General features: G+C 44.6%; 1 protein-coding gene across 5 annotated transcripts; it reads right to left on the reverse strand.

Moving 5' to 3' along the window:
- Positions 1 to 296: 296 nt before the first annotated feature.
- On the reverse strand, positions 297 to 23,011 carry LOC125367942 (zinc finger protein 383). 5 transcript variants are annotated; one of them, XM_048368686.1, is made up of 6 exons: positions 22,486 to 22,562; positions 22,094 to 22,155; positions 20,475 to 20,531; positions 18,367 to 18,499; positions 17,976 to 18,071; positions 15,012 to 16,329 (listed from the first exon to the last, which is right to left on the reverse strand). In XM_048368686.1, exons 3-6 carry the CDS (start codon positions 20,481 to 20,483, stop codon positions 15,152 to 15,154), a joined length of 1,416 nt encoding a protein of 471 aa, XP_048224643.1. In that variant the 5' UTR covers positions 20,484 to 20,531; positions 22,094 to 22,155; positions 22,486 to 22,562; the 3' UTR covers positions 15,012 to 15,151. The 5 variants fall into 5 exon arrangements, with proteins under 5 accessions (XP_048224639.1, XP_048224643.1, XP_048224644.1 ...); XM_048368687.1 differs by lacking the exon at positions 22,094 to 22,155 and having other exon boundaries at positions 18,367 to 18,493; positions 22,490 to 23,011; XM_048368685.1 differs by lacking the exon at positions 22,094 to 22,155 and having other exon boundaries at positions 22,490 to 23,011.
- Between the last annotated feature and the right edge of the window lie 1,224 nt (positions 23,012 to 24,235).

The raw sequence follows: 24,235 nt of genomic DNA on the forward strand, positions 1-24,235 counted from the left end.
AGGAAGAAGCCAGGGACAGTGCTCAGGCCCTGAGTCCAAGCCCCAGGACTGGCCAAAAAAACCCAAAAAAACAAAAATGATTTTTAAAAAAATGAGGCTTATACAGCTAGGATGATCCCTTTACTCTTAACATTTAGACATTGAGATCTATTTTTACCTTTTCCCTAAATTGATAGCCTTTAACCTAAATATGCAATCTTATTATTGAAATTTCCACACTAGTTTGAAATCCTGCTTCCTCACACTCAATGTGAATATATAGTTGGGCTTCTTTTTTTTCTACATAGTGCTAAAGGTTTATTCTAAACAATTGTATCTGAACAGAAACTTTTTTATTTTGACAGTTTCTTTACATTCCTGACATATTGTCCAAACAAAATTCAGAATCACTTAGTGAAACACATAAAGGGAAACCAGCATTTTAGGTTAATTTGTGAGATGGTACCATTTACAATAAGACTATTTCAACCAGAAAACTGGTATATTTTGCAAGTTAGTCTTAAATCCAAGAGTCATTTATGGGATAGCGTATGCTGATTCAAAGAACAGAAAACAATTTCATTTTCTACTTCTGTGTAATTTCTTCATTGTAATATCACATATTATCTAAATACCCCAGTCAACAAATAAATATCATTGTGTGAACTGACCTGGAGCCAGAGGAAAGTCTTAGGAAGCAGGCAAGGGCAGAATATTTACAAACTGGATACTTCTTCCCAAACCTCCAACTAAAATATTTACAGACTGTCAAATAATAAAACCTGGTGTCCCTGTAGGTCTGTCTCTGTAAATTCATCATCCCCCAAACTCTCCAAAGCTGACTGGGCTAAGGAAAAAAGATGAAATATGTCACAATGCCTGCTAGGTCTCCTGTTTCCGGTTGCAAGGCAGGACAGACAACGAAGACAAGCTGTAGTATTATATCATTTTTGTGATACTGAAGGTAGTTTGTGGAAGGAGTATTTATTTGATCTTAGAAAATCATATGGGAAGTCTCCATTCCCTAATTTCCCTGTTGAAAAGTCCTCCACAACACACCATTTGCAGGATGGAAGGCCAGAGCTCCTTGACCATGGGTGGGAAAGTCTCCTTCAGGTGACAGCCATGCAAGTCTTATCCAGATAGTGTTAGACAGACTATAACCACAACACCTATTACTAAACTATTGCTCGGTGTCCTCTGGCACCTAATGGTAACTCCCTACTGTAACTGTGATTCTTTGCTATACTCCTTGCACACAGATGGTATCTATACTGTGCATCCTCTGATGCCTGAGGAGATTTGACTTCCTACTGAAGGCTCGAGCACATTTCCTGCAAACATAAGGCTTCTCTCCCGAGTGTGTCCTCTGATGCCTAAGGAGGTGTGACTGCTGGCTAAACCCTTGCCCACACTCCCTACACACATGCACCTTTTGCCCCAAGTGTGCCCTCTCATGTTTAATGAGAGTAAGCTTATCACAAAAGCTTTGCCCACACTCCCTGCATACAGAGTCACCTGAGTGTGCCCTCTTGTGTCTAAACAGGTTAGGCTTTTGCCGAAACTTCTGACCACACTCCCTGCACATGAAAGGCTTTTCCCCCAAATGTGTCCTTTGGTGTGTGAGGAGGGTCAACTTATCATTAAAGCTTTGCTTACACTCCCGGCATACAAATAGCTTCTCCCCTGAATGTTTCTTCTGGTGCGTGACAAGCGAGGACTTGCGGGTAAAGCTGCGCCCACACTCCGTGCACCCAAAGGGCTTCTCCCCTGCATGTGCCCGCTGGTGCTTAGAGAGGTTGGACTTCAGGCTGAAGCTCTGGCCACACTCTAGACACACATATGGCTTGACCCCAGAGTGAGTCCTCTGATGGGTGAGGAGGTTGGACTTCCAGCTAAAGCCACGCCCACACTCGGTGCATATGTAAGGTTTCTCTCCTGTGTGTGTCCTCAAGTGTCTGACAAGGTGTGACTTTTGGCTAAACCTTTGCTGGCACACTCTGCAGACAAAAGGCTTCTCCCCTGAATGTGTCCTTTTATGTCGGATGAGGTGTGAATGCTGGCGAAAGCTACTCCCACATTCCTTGCACACATATGGCTTCTCCCCAGTGTGTGACCGTTGGTGGGTGATAAGGTTGGACTTCAGGCTGAAGCTTTGTCCGCATTCTTGGCACATATAAGGCTTGACCCCTGAGTGTATCCGCTGGTGTGTGAAGAGGTTTGATTTCCAAGTAAAGCCTCGGCCACAATCCTTGCATACATAAGGTTTCTCCCCAGAGTGCATCCTTTGGTGTGTGATGAGGTTTGACTTCCAGTTAAAGCCTCGCCCACATTCTTGGCACAGGAAAGGCTTGTCCCCAAGGTGTGTCTTCGGGTTTTTCATGAGGACTGGCAGTCTACCAAGGCTCTGGCCCCACTCCACATGCATGTAAGGTGTCTCTCTTGGGTGCGACTTCTGCAGGCTAGGTAGATTCGACTCCTTCATAAATCGTGGCCCAAGCTTTTCATATTTGAGCACTCCAAAGGGTGAGACATTTAAACCACAAAATACGTTGGCCATTTCCTTAAGGTCTACCTTCTGTTCTAGGCTGGAACGTGTATCTATGATCGGGCCATCTTCCTTAGGCCTTACTAGATGTTCTTCAGGTAGACTGGAGATGGCCTTTGAAGAGCCATGTTTGCTTAGGCTCCCAAACAGGAGCCTGGACTCTTGCTCTCTCTCTTGAGTGTCTGCTTTGTTTCTCAAGTGGTCTTGTTCAAAGAATTCTTCCTGCCATTGTTTCAGATCTTCTAGATAATGTTTCCATGGAAAGCTGTGAGTTCCTGCACATGAACTTGAGAGGAGCTGAGGGAGAGGACCCGGCCACGTATGTTGGTTGAGGGCTTGCTGACCAGAGAACATGAGAGGGCAGGAAGGACAATGATGAGTTTCTGGCTTTGATCCTGCTGAAGAAAGAACAGTGTTCACAGCTGTCATGAAGCTACTGAGGCTGTTTGCTTTGCCCATGGATCACAATGTTTATGCTACAAACTGTTTTCCACACAGACAACGCTCACAAGGTTGTGCTTTCAGTTATGCATTTCACTTTCTATTGTAGGAGTTGGCACACGCACCAAAGGAAGAAGATAATGTGATAGAAAAATAGAACTGGTAGCAGGCACTAGTGCTCACACCTGTAATCCTAGCTACTCAGGAAGCTGAGACCTGAGGATTGCAGTTCAAAGCCAACCCAGGCAGGAAAGTCTGTAAGACTCTTACCTCCAATTAACCACCAGAAAACTGGAAGTGGCACTGTGGCTCAAGTGGCAAAGTGCTAGCCTTGAGGTGAAGAGCTTAGAGACAGTGCCCAGGCCCAGAGTTCAAGCCCCATAACCAAAAAATAATAAGTAAAAAAAAAAAAGATGATGAACTTAGACAACCCAACTACAATACATAATATGCAGCTCCAACAATAAAAATAATATGCTAGAATCATAAGAATGATGCAGAGATCAAAGTAACAAAACTGGTAGACCAGAAGTGAACTACTAGTTTCTCAGTCAACTGATTTTTGACAAGAATGCCAAGGTAACTGAAGACAGACACTATTAAAAATAAAAAAAGTAGTAGGGGCTGGGAATGTGGCATAGAGATAGACTTGCTTGCCTACCATGAAGCCCTGGGTTCGATTCCTTAGCACCACATAAGCAGAAAAAGCCAGTAGAGGAGCTGTGGCTCAAGTGGCAGAGTGCTAGCCTTGAGCAAAAAGAAGCCAGGGACAGTGCTCAAGCCCTGAGTCCAAGCCCAGGACTGGCAAAAAAAAAAAAAAAAAAAAAAAAAAAAAAGGCAGGTGGCTTGCACCTGTAATCCTAACTATTCAGGAGATCCGAGGATCATAGTTCAAAGCCAGCCAGCTTGGTCAGGAAAATCTATGAGATTCTTACCATCAATGAACCAGAAAACTGGAAGTAATGCTGTAGCTCAAAGTGGCAGAGCACTAGCCCTGAGCAAAAGAGCTCAGTGGCAGCACCCAGGCCCTGAATTTAAGCCACATGACTGATATTTAAAAAAAAAAAAAAAAATTGGGCACCAGTGGCTAATGCCTGTAATCTAGCTACTCAGGAGACTGAGATCTGAGGAATGAAGTTCAAAGCCAGCCCAGGCAGGAAAGTCTTGAGACGCTTATCTCCAATTAACCACTAGAAAACCAGAAGTGGTGCTATGGCTCAAAGTGGCATAGTGCTAGTCTTAAGCAAAAAAGCTCAGGGACAGCACCCAGGCCCTGAGTTCCAGCCCCACAACCAACAACAACAAAAAAAAGTCGGGTGCCAGTACGTCATGCCTGTTAACCCTAGCTACTCAGGAGACTGAGGGAGGAAAGTCTATGAGATACTTACCTCCACTGGGCCACCAAAAAGCTGGTAAGGAGACTTCCTAGTGGAAGGAAGGGATAAGCAAATCAGGAAAAGTCTGCCCTTCAAATGAAGATGGTATTCTCCAAGGAAGGTCATGGCCTCTGCCTTTCCAGCAGTGTAGAAAACCTGAGGAGCTTCTCCTAGATCCTCAGAGACAGACCAAGCCGTCCTCGCAGACTGTCCCACCTACTTTTGCTCGCACTCACCTGGGCAGCACTCTGAGGAATGTTTTCTCTCTTCTCTCCAGGGCTCTTCCTCTTGTTCCATGTTACTAATGCATTTAGACTTGGGGAGCAGAATTTCTGTTCAGAGGTTAGAAAACAAGAAACTTCGTTACACGCTCAAGGGCTTATTCTGGAACTCAGAACTAAAATGGCAGGGAAACTGAGAGATTATAAAAGACCTATGAATATGGAGCTTTCCAAAGTAGGAATGGGGAAGGAAAGATAACTCCAAAGATGAACCAGAAATAAGTGGTATTAAGCCAGTGCCTGTGGTTCACAACTGTAACCCTACCTATTCAGGAGGCTGAGATCTGAGGATGATAGTTCAAAGGCAGTAGTGGCAGGAAAATTCTCAAGACTCTCCAATTAACTCCCCCAAAAGCCAGAACTGGAGCTGTAGCTTCAATAGGAGAGCACTAGCTTTGAGCATAAAAAGCTCAGGGATAGAACTGGGAATATGCCCTAGTGGCAAGAGTGCTTGCCTCCTATACATGGAAGCCCTGGGTTCGATTCCTCAGCACCACATATATAGAAAATGGCCAGAAGTGGCGCTGTGGCTCAAGTGGCAGAGTGCTAGCCTTGAGCAAAGAGAAGCCAGGGACAGTGCTCAGGCCCTGAGTCCAAGGCCCAGGACTGGCAAAAAAAAAAAGCTCAGGGATGGCTCCCAGGCTCTAAGTTCAAGTCCCAGGACTAGCACCAAAAAAAAAAAAAAAAAAAAAAGACAGAAAAGAAATGATATTAACACTTGGTGGAGTGAGTTGGATGCAAGACAAAATAAAAACAGAGCCCTGTCCTTGGGAACAAAGGCTTGGAAATGTAGGATTATACCTAACATGGATAAGTAATCTGCTTTCAATGCTACTAAAATCAGATTTACACAGAGGAAAAAGGTAACTTTTGTTGTTTGTTTTGTTTTCATGCTGATCCATGAACAGGTGGCGAATTCAAAGAGGTAAGGGAAGCCGTCTCACCCACTGAGAGGAGATGACTATAGGTCTCCAGCATCACCTCCCTGTGCAGGGTTCTCTGAGCCGGGCTCAACAACCTCCACTCCTCTGGGGTGAAATCCACGACCACATCCCTGAAGGCCATGAAATCCTGTAACACAAAACACACCTCTGATCATCAGGCACCCAGGTCCACTTTAGAAAGAACAGGCAAACAGTGTGTGTCCCTGAGAAAGGCAGGGAATATTTCTAGACCCTACATTGCCTTGTGACCTTAGTACCAAGGAGGTCAAAGACCATTATCCTCCAGTCTCCATCCGGCATCATTTCTGTAATAAGAACTGTCAATATCCTATGCCAACTGCAGAGGGGTGGGGGAAATGAGGAATGTGTCACACACAAAATTAAACTAATCATCTTGCTGAGTTTGAAGAATTTCAGATCAGTCTAAGCACTTGATTCTAAACTGAAAGCAGGGAGGGGGGCACTTCTAAAGGGAGGTAGTAAATAACCAAGCAACATACATATGTCACACAGGTGCATCTGTCCTCTCCTCACACTGCCTCTTGCCCAGTTCAGGCTTGAAGAAGGGCAACATGGGCTCAAATCAGTGTCTGGATTTACAATCTACTTCTTTCCCAAACTAGAGTAACCCCTGGCTAATTAACTGCTCAGTGCTCAGGTTCTTCTTCTTCTTCAACTTGAGAATACCAATGCTCATCTCACAGGGTTGTGATGAGGAATGGCTGTTGATAACTATAAAGAACTTGGATAGCCAAGCACCAGTGGCTCGTTCCTGTAATCCTAGCTACTCAGGAGGCTGAGATCTAAAGGTCACAGTTTGAAGCAAGCCCTGGCAGGAAAGAATGTGAGACTCACATTCAATTAAGCATCCAAGCAGGAAGTAGAGCTTTGGCACAAGTGGTAGAGTGCTAGCCTTGAGCAGAATAGCTCAGCAATAGTGTATAGGCCCTGAGTTCTAGCCCCAGGAGAGGTACAAAAAATTAAAATAAATTATATTTAGAAAAAAGAATGCAAACAATTGACTGATGGCCAGTTAAGTGTTCAAGTAGGACATTCTGGCACCAATAAACCTTCATCTTGCACTTACATCTCTTTTACTGTATCCCCTTAACTCTAAGATAATGTAGAGATCATTCATGTTTACCTCTGACTTATGACTATAAGTTTACCCATACAGCCCCTATACCTAGAAAAGAACCTATAAACACTTAAGCAATCACTTTTTTTGTTTTGTTTTGCTTTTTGCCAGTTCTGGGCCTTGGACTCAAGGCCTGAGCACTGTCTCTGGCTTCTTTTTGCTCAAGGCTAGCACTCTGCCACTTGAGCCACAGTGCTACTTCTGGCCTTTTCTATATATGTGGTGCTAAGGAATCGAACCCAGGGCTTCATGTATATGAGGTAAGCACTCTTGCCACTAGGCCACATATTCCCAGCCCAGCAATCTTTTTTTTTTTCCTTTTGTTTTCTTTTCTTTTTGTTTTCTTGTTCCTTTCTTGTTTCTTGTTTTGTTTTCTTGTTCCTTTTTTGTTGGTCGTGAAGCTTAAACTCTGGGCCTGGGTACTGTCCCTGAGCTCTTCAGCTTAAGGCTAGCACTCTACCATTGCCTTTTTCTATATATGTGGTGCTGAGGAATTGAACCCAGGGCTCCACGCATGCTAGAGAAGCATTCTACCACGAGGCCACATTCCCAGCCTCATAAATTATATTTTTATTACCTTTAATTTCGCAAAGGCAAGTGGCATCTTGATCAACCCTTGCATTGAAAAATCTTTTAGTTTGTTGTTTTTTTTTTGCCAGTCCTGGGCCTTCAACTCAGGGCCTGAGCACCGTCCCTGGCTTCTTTTTGCTCAAGGCTAGCACTCTGCCACTTGAGCCACAGTGCCACTTCTAGCCATTTTCTATGTATGTGGTGCTGAGGAATCAAACCTAGGGCTTCATGTCCACCATCACTGTTTTGCTCCTGGCCTTGCTCCCAGATGCAGTGGGACAAGAGTCTTGGGACAGTTTGTAACATAAATGAATAATAATTAAAAATAAAACCCTGCTCTGTGAATGTTGCTCACCATTAACGACTTCATGGATGGCTGAGATATGAAGAGGAGGCTTGGACCAGACACTATAAAAGACAGGCCATTCTTCCAGGCCCAGGAATGGACTTGGCCAATGTGGAAACCAAGTGAAAGGTGTGAGGGAACCCCCTTCTTTGAGTCCCTAGAAACAGCAGGCTTAGACAAAGTAATGGCCTGGGGAGGGGCAAACCTAAGTCGAAAAACAGGAGCCCAAAGCAGCTGGGCATAGGCAAAAGAAAGGAATGAGGAAGACCACTCAGTTTAGGGGAAGTTCTAGGAAGAGAAAGCTTAAGGCTAAGACTAGTCACACCTAGAACCAAGAATTGTATTGCTTTGATTGCCTTGTTTATCAGGGTTTACTAAAATTGTATTGCTTTGCCTTATTTACTGGAGTTTACTGAATTCCTATTGCTTTGATTGGTGGGGTTTACTGAAATTGTAATCAGTAATTCTGTTTCCTTGTTTTGCCTAACCTTCCAGGCCACCTGCATGTGGTAAATGTGATTCTTCCTCCATGGCCACCTGCATGTGATAAATGCGTTTTTTTTTTTTTTGCCAGTCCTGGGCCTTGAACTGTCCCTGGCTTCTCTTTGCTCAAGGCTAGCACTCTGCCACGTGAGCCACAGCGCCGCTTCTGACCGTTTTCTATATATGTGGCGCTGGGGAATCGAACTCGGGGCTTGATGTATATGAGGCAAGCACTCTTGCCACTAGACCATATTCCCAGCCCCCGTAAATGTGATTCTTACCCCATGACCACCTGCTTGTGGTGAATGTGATTCTTACCCCACGACCACCTGCGAGTGGTGCATGTGATATTTGCCCTTAAAAGCCCAGCCCTATTTGGCCCCGGTGCTGTTTGTCACCATCCTGTTGGTGGCAAGCAGTCGCTGTGGACAGCTAAATAAAGAGTGCTGGTGACTATTTTTGTGGGTTCGAGGCCCACCGGAGTATCCGGTATGCAACAGCCAACCCAACAAAAGGCAGTCTCTTAGGGCAAGAAAATGTAACATCTTGTCTGCAGCCAAGATGCAGTTACGGATTCATTCTCACCTCTTTTGCGGCTCTTGGGGGTCCCGTGGCCATTTTCCTGCTCTTCCTGGGGAGCAGCAAGGTCTCAGGAGACAGAGCCGATAACGACGTGGGGAACACTGCGTGTGTGGGGGTGGAAGCTCCCGGCCCACGAGCGGATACGGAGATCTGCAGATCTGCACCCGAGCTCCACCACGAAGGGGTCGGGACGTCACAGAAATCACCAGCGCAGCCCACCCTCCAGTCCGAAATGGGTGGAAGAGGCCCACGAGGAGCCAACATCTTCAAGGCTCCGCTCCAAACTCCGGCCCATGAGTGCCGCCGCCCCCCAGCCGGTCTCGAACCCCGTACGCTAGGGGAAAGGAAGCGTGGCCTGCTGGGGGTGTCTCGCGGAGCACCGGGCTCGGAGGCGGTAAAACGGCCGCTGAGGTAAACGGGGACAAAGAGAGGGTCGTCCTGGCACTGGGTGGATGGACGAAAAGGGGGGTGGACGTGGCGGATCCTGAGGAGGGAGCTCCAGTAACCAAGAGTAGAGATGCGGAGTAGACCTGCATGGCGAGGCCGAGCTCCCCGTTACAGATGCTTAAAGCCTCCGTCTCACAGGAAGTACTCCAGTGCCGCCGCGGGACTCCCAAAGGGGGGGTCACGGGAAAAGAGCGGAAGTGAGCGCAGAGGACCCTGGGAATTGTAGTTCTGGACAGGTAAGGGGACGTGGCCTTGGTATGGTACACTGTACCCCCGTACAGCCAAGTTTAGCAGCCCCTAATCAAGGCCAGAGACTGGGGGAGCGGGTTATCACAATTTTCTTCTTCCAGAGCCTAGGAAATCTCCGCAGCCGAGCCTAAGTGTGAGGTCCGCCCCCGGAGCACTACGTGCAGATGCCCCCACCAGGGTAAGTCTCCACCCAGTTACCTGGGTAACCCGCATACCTGGAGGCAGTTGCTTCCCCTTTTCCTGAAGTCACATCCTAATCCACCTGGCCACACACCCCTGCCTCTTCCCTAGATAAGGCAGGGCCAATTGGGGGTCGTGCATCATCTCAGCCACAGACCAGCAGTTCAATAATAAACTTTCTCTCCTCAGCTACTCACTTAATAAACCTAACACTAAGGATCCTGGAAAAAGTGGCCTAAACACCTGTGGGCGCTTTAGAGGCCTGTGGCTGGAATCTGGGGCTCAGGAACCCAAAACTCACCCTGAGTCCCAGCTTTGGTGCTCCCAGCCCAGGGGCACACACACACACACACACACACACACACTCACACACACACACACACACACACAAAATAGCAGCCGACAGTGGCTCCTGCTTTTTATTATAGCAATTCAGGAGCCTAGTTCAGAAGAATCCAGATTACAAACCAGTACAGAAAACAACAACAACAACAAAAAAAACAGATAAAATCCCATTAAAAATAGGGGGAGGGGCTGGGGATATAGCCTAGTGTCAAGTGCCTTGTATGCATGAAGCCCAGGGTTCGATTCCCCAGCACCACATATATAGAAAATGGCCAGAAGTGGCCCTGGGCTCAAGTGGCAGAGTGCTCCCCTTGAGCAAAAGAAAGCCAGGGATAGTGCTCAGGCCCTGAGTTCAAGGCCCAGGCCTGGCAAAAAAAATAAAAAGAAGTAGGGCTGGGAATATGGCCTAGTGGTAAAAGTGCTTGCCTGGTATACATGAAGCCCTGGGTTCGATTCCCCAGCACCACATATATAGAAAAGGTCAGAAGTGGTGCTGTAGTTCAAGTGGCAGAGTGCTAACCTTGAGCAAAAAGAAGCCACGGACAGTGCTCAAGCCCTGAGTCCAAGGCCCAGGACTGGCAAAAATAAAATAAAAAAAATAGGGGGAGTGTAAGGTCCACCCAGGAGGGCTCCAGGCAGATGCCCCCACCTCATTAAGTCTCCACCCAGTTACTTGGGTAACCCGCATACCTGGAGGCAGTTCCTTCTCTCCTCCCTGAGGCCACATCCTAATCCACCTGGCCACATCGCCTGCCCCTGCCCTAGATAAGGCAGGGCTGGGTGAGGGTCACCCTTCTCTCCAGCTATGCATCATCTTGGACCAGCAGCTCGGTAATAAACTTTTCTCTCTGGCCTGAATACCACAGGGCGTTCTCCTTTACCGGCTACCTACTTTAAAAACCTAACAGGGAGGGGCTGTGAATGTGGCCTAGTGGTAGGGTGCTTGCCTAGCATGGATGAAGCCCTGGGTTGGTGTTCTCAGCACCACATATATAAAAAAACAGGCCTGGGGCGGGCTAGGGATATGGCCTAGTGGCAAGAGTGCCTGCCTGATATACATGAGGCCCTGGGTTCGATTCCCCAGCACCACATATACAGAAAATGGCCAGAAGTGGCTCTGTGGCTCAAGTGGCAGAGTGCTAGCCTTGAGCAAAAAGAAGCCAGAGACAGTGCTCAGGCCCTGAGTCCAAGGCCCAGGACTGGCAAAAAAAAAAAAAAAAAAAAAAAAAGCCTGGGGCTGGGAATATGGCCTAGTGGTAAAGTGCTCGCCTCATATACATGAAGCCCTGGGTTCGATTCCTCAGCACCAGATATATATAGAAAAAAAAAGCCGGAAGTGGCGCTGTGGCTCAAGAGGTAGAGTGCTAGCCTTGAGCAAAAAGAAGCCAGGGACAGTGCTCAGGCCCTAAGTCCATGCCCCAGGACTGGCAACAAAAACAAAACAGAAAGCCTAAAGTGCTGTGGCTCAAGTGGTAGAGTGCTAGCCTTGAGCAAATAAGAAGCCCAGGGACAGTGCCCAGGCCTGAGTTCAAGCCCTAGGACTGGCAAAAAAATAAAACATTAGAAGATTTTGACATATATATGAACTGGTGCGATATACTACTAATTCTACATTTACATTATCTAAAAAGGTAACAGCTTTTGTTAAGTTTACCTGTATAGTCATTTGTTTTGTATTCTTTCCAATCATCAGTTTCACTGATATGACTAGCGCTTGACTTTTACATCAAATGATTGCTTTCCATTAGATGCTCTTTCTTTTATTTCTGCTCATTTCTATTGTTTTGGCTTGATACTGAGACAGGGTCTTATGTGGTCCAAGGTGGCTTTGAAACTGGGATCCTCCTACCTCTATCTCAGGAGTGCTAGGATTACAGGTGCGTGCTACCATGCCCAGCTATTTCTGCTTTTTATAATTAATAATTCCCCCTCATACAAATTGACCTTTAAGTGTTTTAATTCTGAAATAACTTTAATACTCTGTAGAGCAACTTGATATATACATGTATATTGGATTATAAAATCTTCCACACAGCTTTTTTGTGTGTGGGGGTGCTGGTACTGGGGCTAGAACTCTGGGCCTGGGATCTGTCCCTGAGCATCTTTTTGCTCAAGGCTAGAGCTCTACTATTGCGCTCTACCACGTGAGCCACAATGCCACTTCCAGCTTTTTCTGAGCAGTTTACTGGAGATAAGAGTCTCATGGACTTTCCTACCCAGGCTGGTTTTGAACCTGGATTCTTAGATCTCAGCCTCCTAAGTAGTTAGTTTTACAAGCATGAGCCACAAATGCCCAGCTCAATAAAGCTTTTACTGCAACTCACAGATTTCTCAAAGTATGACTTATCAAAGTACAGAAAACTCTTCTCATCTCCTCCTGCTGTTCAGACAACTGTGCCTATACTATCCACCATTATATCCACAGGGTTTCATACAGGAATTCTCAGTAAAGCAGAAAATACAAAGTCCAAATAAATACTAGTCACAATTTTTTTTTCCTTTTCAACTTGAATAGGGGAAAGACTCTTTTTCCTATAAGCATAATTATTTTCTTTTCCATTATGAATTGTCTCATTTCTGTAAAAGTAAATAACAGCCTCAAATCCTTTGTACACACTGGAGTTTAGCTCTATGATAGAGGACCTGCCTAGCACACATAAAGTCTTGGTTCCATCCCTATTACCACCCCACACATATGCACAAAATATCCACCCCACAAAGCATAAGGAAGATAAATATGATAATGAACCTAATAGTGACAATGGACAAAAACTTTTATTAAACACATACTGTATTCTAGGAATATATTTACATACCTTACATTCATCCTACAGTCTCACAGAAAGTCAATACATACACAAGATTAAATATAATTTATACATAAAAAATAAAGTACCACTAACATGTAGTAAAAACATATATCTAGAAAGATAAGCAACATTTTCATAACAACTATATTTCTTGTATAGGGTTAGGATTAGGTTTAATGAAAAGAGACAATGTGGATACTTTCAGTAATTAAATGGTTTAAAACTAAAATCTAAACATCCCAGGATACATTTGGGTCCTTTTAATGAGGACAGCTTTGATCACTACAAAAATTTAGAGGCAATTATAATAGTCATTCCTAAAGGCTACTAAATAAGTCATTGAAAATAGAAAAGTACTTATTAAAATGGAAAATACAATTTTTGAGATTAAAAAAAGCAGGTATAAAAATAAATAAAAGGCATTACTATTGGATTACCTATCCTTCAAAAACAAAGTGTAGCCAGGTGCCAGTGGCTCACACCTGTAAGTAATTCTAGCTACTCCGGAGCCTGAGATCTGAGGATCACAGTTCCAAGCCATCCTGGGCAGGAAAGTCTGTGAGCCTCTTATGTCCAATTAGACACCAAACCGATGCACATATATGTATGGCTCAAGTGGTATAGCACTAGCCTTGAGTGAAAATGCTAAAGACAGCCAGCATCCAGGCCCTGAGTTCAATGCCCAGGAAAGCACACACACACACACACACACACACACACACACACACACACACACACACACATAAAAGTCCAGTAGATTTTTGTTATGCCAGTGAATGAAAGCATCTACAGTCAGCATGACAATTAATTCTGGCTCTTTAGTTTCTGATTTTCTACATTATCTGACTTTCTATTTTATTATATATATATATATATATTTTTTTTTTTTTTTGCCAGTCCTTGGACTCAGGGCCTGAGCACTGTCCCTGGCTTCATTTTGCTCAAGGCTAGCACTCTGCCACTTGAGTCACAGTGCCACTTCTGGCCATTTTTGTATATGTGGTGCTGGGGAATCGAACCCAGGGCTTCATGTATATGAGGCAAGCGCTCTTGCCACTAGGCTATATCCCCAGCCCTATAATAAAAATTTAAATTTGTGAAATGAAGCAAAAAGATTAATACTGACTTCAAAAAGGTTTGGCTCCAGGGCTGGGAATATGGTCTAGTGGCAAGTGTGCTTACTTCATGTACATGAAGCCCTGGGTTCAATTCCTCAATACCACATACACAGAAAAGGCCAGAAGTGGCTCAAGTAGCAGAGTGCTAGCCTTGAGCAAAAAAGAAGCCAGGGATAGTGCTCAGGCCTTGAGTTCAATCCCCAGGACTGGCAAAACAAGCAAACAAAAAAAAGTTTTGGCTCCCATAAGGGTTTTAAAATTTTTAGAGGCAAAAAAAAATTAAAGTGTGGTAAAAAAAAATAAGTAAACATATAGGCTAGAAAAGTAAAAGACAACATGAAAAATACAAACTAATAAAAACATATAATGTGTATACATATATATGTGATATATATGACATATAACATATCACAAATAATGAAGAAAGAACTAATGAAAAACTGACTAAATTATTACAAGTCTCAGGTGGGTGTTAATTTAACTTTTGGATTCATAACCTGGAGTGAATAGCATTTCGACAGAAAACTCAAATATCGTAAATAACAAAGTGTAATTATCAAACATTAATTTCTGATTAAAAGATTAAGGCCAGTGCCAGTAGCTTATGCCTGTAATCCTACTCAGGAAACAGAGATTTGAGGATCACATTTCTATTTTTTTTTTTTTTCTGGCCAGTCCTGGGGCTTGACTCAGGCCCTGAGCACTGTCCCTGGCTTTCTTTTGCTCAAGGCTAGCACTCTGCCACTTGAGTCACAGTGCCACTTCTGGCCGTTTTCTGTATATGTGGTGCTGGGGAATCGAACCCAGGGCTTCATGTATATGAGGCGAGCACTCTTGCCACTAGGCCATATCCCCAGCCCTGAGGATCACATTTCTAAGCCAGCCAGGGTAGGAAAGTCCATGAGACTCTTATCTCCACTTAACCACCAAAAAGCTGGGAGTAGAGCTGAGGCTCAAGTGGTAGAGCGCTCGCCTTCAGCAAAAAATGCTTGGGGAAAGTACCCAGGCTATGTGTTCAATCCCTAGGACTGGCTTGTTTTTGTTTATTTATTCATTTATTTATTGCCAGTTCTGGGGCTTGAACTCAGGGTCTGGGCACTGTCCTTGAGCTCTTTTTGCTCAAGGCTAGCACTCTACCACTTAAGCCACAGCACCACTTCCGGCTTTTTCTGTGTATGTGATACCGAGGAATCCTACCCAGGGCTTCGTGCATGCTAGGCAAGCACTCTATCGCTAAGTCAAACTTCTGGTCCCCTAAGACCGGTTTAAAAAAAAACAAACAAGGATTAAGAGGAGGACAAACTCTAATTTGCGTTACTCATTAACATGAGTTCCCTGATGATAAGTGAGATCAGAATCATTATTAAATTCCTTCCCGCATTCCTTACACTCATAAGGCTTCTCACCAGCATGAATTCTCTGATGGCGAGTAAGGTTTGAGCATTTATTAAAGGCCTTTCCACATTCATGACATCCGAAAGGCTTTTCCTCGGTGTGGATTCTCTGATGTTGATAAAGTTGTGAGTTCTGAGTAAAGGCTTTCCCACATTCAAGACATTCAAAGGGCTTCTCACCTGCATGAATTCTTTGATGCTGACGAAGTTGTGAGCTCTGAGTAAAGGCTTTCCCACATTGCTTACAATTGTAGGGTTTCTCTCCAGTGTGGATCCTCTGGTGATTAGTCAGGGCCGAGCCACTGCTGAAGGCTTTCCCACACTCCTTGCACTCGTAGGGCTTCTCGCCAGTGTGGGTTCTCTGATGTTGGACAAGCTTTGAGCTCTGCGTAAAGGCTTTGCCGCACTGCTTACATTCGTAGGGTTTCTCCCCCGTATGAATTCGCACATGCTGAAAAAGCTGGGAGCTCTTAGTGAAGGCTTTCCCACATACTTTACATCCATAGGGCTTTTCGCCAGTGTGAATTCGCTGATGATCAATCAGGTTTGAGCAGTAACTGAAGGCTTTCCCACAGTCCTTACATTCATAGGGTTTCTTACCTGTGTGAATTCTCTGATGTTGGGAAAGGTATGAGCTACAACTGAAGGTCTTTCCACATTCTTTACATTTAAAGGGTTTTTCACCACTATGAATTTTCAGATGGCGAGTAACATGTGAGCCACAACTAAAGAATTTCCCACACTCCTTACATTCATGAGACTTTTCACCAATATGAAGTCTCTGATGTTGAATGAACTGTGAGTTCTGACTAAAGGCCTTTCCACATTTCTTACACTGGTAGGGTTTCTCTTCATTATTACTTATTTGATGCAGGATAAATGAGGGCATATATCCACGAGTGAGTATTTCTTGATTTAAATGTCCGTCTTGATATCCCATCTGTCTTGTCAAGTCGCTTCTATATTCCAAAATATCTCTAAAAGTGGAGTACTCCAGGCCATGCTTGGTAAATCCCATTATCTCCCTCTGGTATGATTCTATTTCATAAACTTCCTTTTTTAGAGAGAGTAACTTGCTTTCACACATTGATTCCAGATCTGAAAGAAAACAAAGTGGTAGGGCTGGGAATATGGCCTAGTGGCAAGAGTGCTTGCCTTGTATACATGAGGCCCTGGGTTCGATTCCTCAGCACCACATATACAGAAAATGGCCAGAAGTGGCGCTGTGGCTCAAGTGGCAGAGTGCTAGCCTTGAGCAAAAAAAGAAGCCAGGGACAGTGCTCAGGCCCTGAGTTCACGGCCTAGGACTGACCAAAAAAACAAAAACAAAAACAAAAAAACAACAAAAGAAAACAAAGTGGTAAACATACTTTTTTTTTTTCCAGTCCTGGGGCTTGAACTCGGCCTGGGCCATTGTCCCTGGGCTCCATTTGCTCAAGGCTAGCATTCTACCACTTGAGCCACAGCACTACTTCTGGCTTTTTCTATTTATGTGGTGCTGAGGAATCGAACCCAGGGCTTTGTGCATGTTAGGCAATCACTCTACCACTAAGCCACATTCCCAGCACGTGGTTGCGAAAAGATACATTTTTTATGATAGAAATGGAAATATTGGGCTGTTTGGGGCCTTACACATGTAATCCTAGCTACTCAGTAGGATGAGATCTGAGGGTTGTGGTTTAAAGCCAGCCTGGGCAGGAAAGTCCATGAGACTCTTATATCCAACTAACTAAAAGCCAGAAGTGAAGCTGTGGCTCAAGTGGTGGTATATTTGTCTTGGGCCTCAAAAGCTTATAGACAGTGCCTAGTCCCTGATTTGCACTGGAAAAGAAGGGAGAGAAAGAGACAGAGAGACAGAGAAACGGAGAGAGAGAGAGAGAGAGAGAGAGAGAGAGAGAGAGAGAGAGAGAGAGAGAGAGAGAGAGAAGAAAGCAGGAAGGAAGAAAACAAAATGTAGGGCTGGGAATATGGCTTAGTGGTGGAGTGCTCACCTTGCATTCATGAAGCCCTGGGTTTGATTTCTCAGCACCACATAAACAGAAAAGGCCAGAAGTGGGGCTGTGGCTCAAGTGGTAGAGTGCTAGCCTTGAGTAAAAAGGAAGCCAGGGACAGTGCTCAGGCCCTGAGTCCAAGCCCCAGGACTGGCAAATAAAAAAAAGAAAAAAAAGAAAACAAAAAAAAGAAAACAAAATGTAGGCAGCAGAGGAGACTATTATCACAGTGATTATCAAGTGTGGCTGTGGGTCAGGGACTGGGAGTGTGGCCTAGTGGCAAGAGTGCTTGCCTTGTATACATGCAAGCCCTGGGTTCGATTCCCCAGCACCACATATATAGAAAATGGCCAGAAGTGGCGCTGTAGCTCAAGTGGCGGAGTGCTAGCCTTCAGCAAAAGAGAAGCCAGGGACGGTGCTCAGGCACTGAGTCCAAGGCCCAGGACTGGAAAACAAAAAACAAGTATGGCTGTGGGTCAGAATCACTGGGAATTGTTGGTAAACATGTAATGCTTATCAATAATAATACATGATTAGTAAAACATGTGTATATGCGTATGCTCGTGTGTGTATGATATATAACATATAAATGTGTTCATGAGTCATAAATATAAAAATAGAAAGAACATATATATGTATGTATATATGTATATATATGTGTGTGTATGTATGTGTGTGTGTGTGTGTGTGTGTGTGTATATATATATATATATATACATTCTGCTCTGCTCTGATGAGTCATTTCTTACTTACCTGAACATAGGCCTTTTGTAAGCTCTCTGCCAACCATCCAGGGCTCTTTCCCTTGTTCCAATAAGGAGATCACTTGAGGCTTAGGAATATGAAATCCTGTTCATAAGAAAAGACATGGAACTTGGTTATGCTATGGGAAAATCAGATCCATTCTTTTGATGATCAAGCAAGTGATACCACTACATGAACAGCTAAAGAGGATAACACTTCGGCCATAGCCGGCTGGGGCTGCCCATTGCCCAAGCTTCCTTTTCATTGTAATGAAAACCATTTATTTGGGAAGAAGGAGCAGAAATGTCAAGCATTTATAAGAAAGCAGCTGAGAATTTCATTGTGGAAAAAGGAGACACTGCAAAGGAGAGCTCTGGATTACTGGTATCAGTGCCCTTACCCATTGAAAGCAGATTGCTGTAGTTCTCCAACATCACATCCCTGTACAGGTCTCTCTGAGCAGAGTCCAGGCATCCCCATTCTTCCTGAGAGAAGTCTATGGACACATCACTGAACAGCACCGATTTCTGAAACCATAAACATATGTGCTTGCTGTGTAAGTAAGAAATATTTATGAGACTATTTTCCTTGTACTGTTGGATAAACAAAGTTGGTAGTTGTACTGGTGTTACTGAGAAACAATATCTTTGAGCTCAGGAGTAGATGCCAGAGTACTGATTTGATGTTAGACTCTAACACTCTGCCCACTCTTACTCTGCCCATTACAAATGCCTGGGAACAATGACTAGCAAAGTAGGCAGAGAATACCAAGTTTTTGAAGACCATTTTCAAATACAAGAAACCCAAGATTCTTGGGCAAAAGAGATACTTTTCAGGGTTAAATCACAAAGGCTCCAGATAAGTCTGAACATCTTGATAATACCACAAAGGAAGAAACTTACCAAAAATGTCATAACCTGTTATACAAACTTAGAAGAATCATAACTGCCATGGACTTACCTCATTAAAAGTATTTCATCTAGCCAAGTGCTGGTGGCTCACACCTGTAATCCTACCAGGAGGCTGATATCTGAGGATCCAGCCCAGGCAGGAAAGGCTATGAGACTCTTAGCTCCAATTAACCACCAGAAAAACCGGAAGTGGCACTGTGGCTCAAGTGGTAGAGTGCTAGCCTTGAGCAAAAACAAAGCCAGTGACAGTGGCTCAGGCCCTGAGTTCAAGACCCAGAACTGGCAAAAAAAAAAAAAAAAAAAAAAAAAAGGAAATAGATATGGGGACCTGGGGCCCCTTCCACCTCTTCCTTTGCTTTCTGGTCATGAGTTGAAAGGTTTTGCTCTACCACACAACCCCTGCCATGGTCTATTATACACCACAGTCCCCAAATAATAGAGCCAAATGACCATGGACTGTGAGGTAGAATAAACCTCTACTTTTTAAACTTTACTATCTCTGGTATTTGTTAGAACACAAAGCTATCATGAATGCTCTTAACAGAATGGCAGAGATCTGTGTTAGCCACCAACAGCATGAGTCCCAAACCCTTATAAACTGGGGGAAATCTTTCAACAATCTAACATATGGTACTAACAATGTCATGTTCCATCCTCTTTTTTTTTTTTTTTGCCTACTACTAGGCCACATTCTCGCCTCTCCATCCTCTTTTATTGGAAAATCCTCCTCTGGGGCAGTCTTGGATTCTGTATGTTTGTTTATAGCTAAGACTCACATCATCACATTGTAAAAATCATACTCAATGTCAGACAATGTAGGACAAGTTCAATGTTTTTTTTTTCCTGGTCATAGACCTGGGCACTGTCCCTGAGCTCCTTTGCTCAAGACTAGCACTCTACCACTTGAACCACAGCACCACTTCCAGTTTTCTGTTGGGTAATTGGAGATAAGAGTCTTATGGACTTTCCTGCTCCAGCAGGCTTTGAACCAGGATCCTCAGATCTCAGCTGCCTGAGCAGCTAGAATTATAGGTGTGAGCCACCAGTGCCCAGCAGGACAAGTTCATTCTACAAATCTACTCTGGCTTCCCTAAATTGATTCTTTTTTTTTTTTTTTTTTTTGGCCAGTCCTGGGCCTTGGACTCAGGGCCTGAGCACTGTCCCTGGCTTCTTCCCGCTCAAGGCTAGCACTCTGCCACTTGAGCCACAGCGCCGCTTCTGGCCGTTTTCTGTATATGTGGTGCTGGGGAATTGAACCTAGGGCCTCGTGTATCCGAGGCAGGCACTCTTGCCACTAGGCTATATCCCCAGCCCCCTAAATTGATTCTTTTGTATCATCATTCCTAGAAGATTGGGGGGGAAAAAAGATGCCCAGTTACTTCACTGAATAAAAATTTTAAAGCTGGTTGAAAAGAAAAAAAAATGCTGTAGGATTATTCTAGAGCATGAGAGAAGATGGGGACTAGGATCCTCGTAGACTTGCTACACTCCCATCTCAGTCTCCCTAGAAGCCAGGATTACAGGAGTGCATCACTGTAACTGGCTCATATGAAAAAAGTATTAAGTATCAGGAAAGCAAGAAGCAGCATCAACTCACCACAGCCATGGCTTTCAGTATTGCAGGGGAGGATCAGTCTTCCACAGGGCTGCTCTCCTGAACAAAGACAGTGTTCTCTAAAGGCAAGACTGGAAAACCAAAGACATGCTCTTGCAACATCAGTGGCTTTACAGGTCTCAGAATGGTCAGAAAAAAACAATTGCTATTTGCCTTGGTCTTATCTCCTTAGTAGAGATCCTAGTTATTAGCTACAGCTACATAGATCTTGTAGATGAATTGAAGGGAAGAAAAGACTCCATCTCCAATTAACCATCCTCCCCATCCAAAAAAGCAAACAAACCAACAAAACAAAACCTCAGGTTCTGGCCCAGCAGAGAAAGTCAAGCCCCACCTTAGTACCATGAACATCCTCCTCCTCTACAGCCTCCAGGACCACAAGATAAATTCATTTAAATGGTGTTCTCTGGCCAGGAACACACAATACACTCAGAGCAGAGGTCTAAAGACATCCCCAATGACTTTTTGCTAAGACCAAATAGAGCTAATTAACTTCCCCACTGTTTGAAAGTACACAGAGGTGCTCTTCATTCTTACCCTCTAGGTCAGCTTTGGGGGAAAAAATCAGAACACAAGAATGACTTTTTGGTTTTAAACCTTTTCCATGTTCATGTTTTCTTTCCCCCTACAACTTTAATGTTTTCATTTGTGACATGTAAATATTTTTGTGGATATATACCAGTACTGGGCCCTCTCACTTGGCTTTTTCACTCAAGGTTGGCACTCTACCACTTGAGCCATACTTCCACTTTGCACTTTTTACTGGTTAATTGGAGATAAGAGTCTCACAGACTTTTGTACCTAGACTTGTGATCTGTGATCCTCCGATCTCAGATTTTAGGCTCCTGAATAGCTAATATTACAGGCATGAGCCAACAGCACTTGGTGGAACTATTCATTTTTTTTGGCCAGTCCTGGGCCTTGGACTCAGGGCCTGAGCACTGTCCCTGGCTTCTTCCCGCTCAACGCTAGCACTCTGCCACTTGAGCCACAGCGCCGCTTCTGGCCATTTTTTCTGTATATGTGGTGCTGGGGAATCGAACCTAGGGCCTCGTGTATCCCAGGCAGGCACTCTTGCCACTAGGCTATATCCCCAGCCCGGAACTATTCATTTTTAATCTCTAGGAAAGCTTCCTATCTTAATGTCTATTCTCATACACTGAAGTCAAGACATGAACATAGGGATACATACCTATGTACATAAATATATATATGTGCATGTGTGTGTATGGATAAACATTAAATATGAATCTACATAAAGGACTACTTAGGAGAAAGGGAAAAAGAAAGATAGGTGAATAATTTTGACATAAATTGACTATATGTGAAGACAGCACAAAGAATGATGGTCCAGAGAGGGTTGGAAGGGAGGGGAAAGAGAAAAAATCCTACCTACTCATCTACACGTTTACAGATACCCTCAGACATGGCACAACCAAAACCACAATGATACAAGATGGACACAATGTGACATTCAAAATGAGCCACACAGTTTACAGTTCCCCAACTGAAGCTTACACCAAAAACTCACATTCACACAATCCACCAGTCACCATCTATACACGTGTCCTCCAATTCCACAAAGTGCCACATGAACTGACACAATCACACATCCTTCACAGTCACAGGCATCCAGTACACGTACTGCTACTAACACAGGCAGCTGTCAGAATAGCACTGGAAGATGCAAAATCAGTGATTTCCTATCATCCACTCCCAAACACAAACATCACAGAGTTAGAGGACCACACGGAACCACAGCCCAATCAGAGGGACACAAAACCCCCAGGCAACACACAGCCCCACCTTGTTACAACCACAAACCTACAGCAAGAATGTGCAGTCACAGCTCACGTGTGTGGTCATAGGCACACGCATGCACACAGACACACCCGCTAGGCGACCCTAACAATTAGGTCAGTCACATAAAGTAACACACACACTAACAATCAGGTCAGTCACACGAAGTAACACACACACACGAGCCCACGACTTACGACTGCTCTCTCGGCTAGATCGGTTCCCGCACCGTTGACATTCCACATCCCCCAGCCGAGAGCACCAAAGGCCTAGGCCGCTCACCACGTATTTCTCTTCCCCCAAGGCCCCTCGGCCCACAGGCAATGGGGGAGGGGGGGGGTCCTGGAAAGGAAAGCTATTTTCTTGCATGGGCTTCTGGGAAATGTAGTCCGTAGCCAGACCACAAGGGGAAAATAGCGTCCACCCACGTAACGTCCTAACCTGGCCAACAATCGTGCTCCACACTCGGAACTACGGCCCTCAATCTCCAGGATCCAGAGACCAGTTCGCAGCGATTGTGTCACGGAACACTGGGGTCGATACTCTGGAGATAAGCGTCCTCCACGGTCACTACGGTTGGATGTTCCCTGAGAGGCGGGACCACGATGCCTTGCACACACCGAAAGTTGAGTCGAGCCGCCAGGATTTCTGGGAAATGTAGTCTAGGGCGGGAGGGGAACCTGCCCAAGCGCTGTGATGAGTGGAAGAAAATTGCCTTAATGGACTTTCTGCACTCAGGGTCCGGAATTTGGCAGCTGTGAAACTCTGGGAATGCGTGGCTTGAATGAGGAGTTCGACGATTTTACTTTGCTCTGTGCCTTTGGCTCCGTCCGTAGCCACTGGTATTGCATTTAGGATTCATTCCATTGACACGAAATTTCCATCATTGGCAGCTCCATTGACGCAGATTATATTAGTGATTAAGGGCTGTCCGAGATAGCTGAAAATATGATTGCTAAGTAGGTATTGAATGCTTTGTGGGGGTGGGAGGAGGTGGTTAAAATTCACATGTACACATATATACATATAGGTATATCTACATCCCATCTATTTATATGGTTTTGCTTGCAATTGAACACTTTCCTTTTACTAATCAAGTGCTTTACCATTGGACTCTATTTCCAACATGCTTTTTTTTTGCCATTTAACAAAGCAATTTATGAATACAAAGCATCTTAGTCACCTCTTTTAAGTTTCACACACCCTTCTGCTACTCACCTCTTTCCTTACTCTTCTTAATTTTGTAGGATATACATTGAGTTCTTCAGTCCTGGGCCTTGAACTCAGGGCCTGAGCACTGTCCCTGGCTTCTTTTTGCTCATGGCTAGCACTCTGCCACTTGAGCCACAGCGCCACTTCTAGCCTTTTCCATATATGTATATGGTGCTGAGGAATCGAACCCAGTATGTGAAGCAAGCACCCTTGCCACTAGGCCATATTCCCAGCCCTACATTGAGTTCTTGACTGCATTCCACCCCCCTTCAATAGTCTAGCTCTTTCCCCTTGACCCCACCCAACCACTTTCAAGTACCAGCTTCCTGTTTATTTTTATTTATGTCGGTAGTAGGCCTGGAGGCTGTCCCTGAGCTCTTCAGCCCCTCTCCACCGGTCACCTCATTCAGGGCATAAATACCATCCCATCCTATTTCCCAAATGGTTTCTTCTTTTAATAATAATAAGGTCCTTCCATGACCCTCTGTTACTGTGCTTTTTTTCCCAGCAGAACGTTATGTGCTGTATTGTGCATGGTAGTTCTCTTTCTTGTTTTGCTTTGTTTTTTGTCATGGGGCTTGAACTCAGGGCCTGGGTACTAGGGCTAGTCCTCCACCGCTTTGAGGCACAGCTCCACTTCCGAGTTTCTGGTGGATATTTGGAACCAAGAGTCTCACGGATTTTCCTGCCTGGGCTGACTTAGAACCGATGCCCTCTGAGTAGCTAGGATT

This window comes from Perognathus longimembris, chromosome 20 (assembly GCF_023159225.1).
Source record: "Perognathus longimembris pacificus isolate PPM17 chromosome 20, ASM2315922v1, whole genome shotgun sequence".
Lineage (NCBI taxonomy): Eukaryota > Metazoa > Chordata > Mammalia > Rodentia > Heteromyidae > Perognathus > Perognathus longimembris.

Bases quoted from the DNA above. Each gene is read 5' to 3' on its own strand.
- LOC125367942 (XM_048368682.1), bottom strand. From the start codon at position 8,952: ATGTTGGCTCCTCGTGGGCCTCTTCCACCCATTTCGGACTGGAGGGTG. The intron at 4,677-5,569 runs GTGAGACGGCTT...ACCTCTGAACAG, and splicing joins TAGTCATCTCCTCTCAGTGG to AAATTCTGCTCCCCAAGTCT. The intron at 2,923-4,580 runs GTGAGTGCGAGC...TTTCTTCAGCAG, and splicing joins TTCCTCAGAGTGCTGCCCAG to GATCAAAGCCAGAAACTCAT.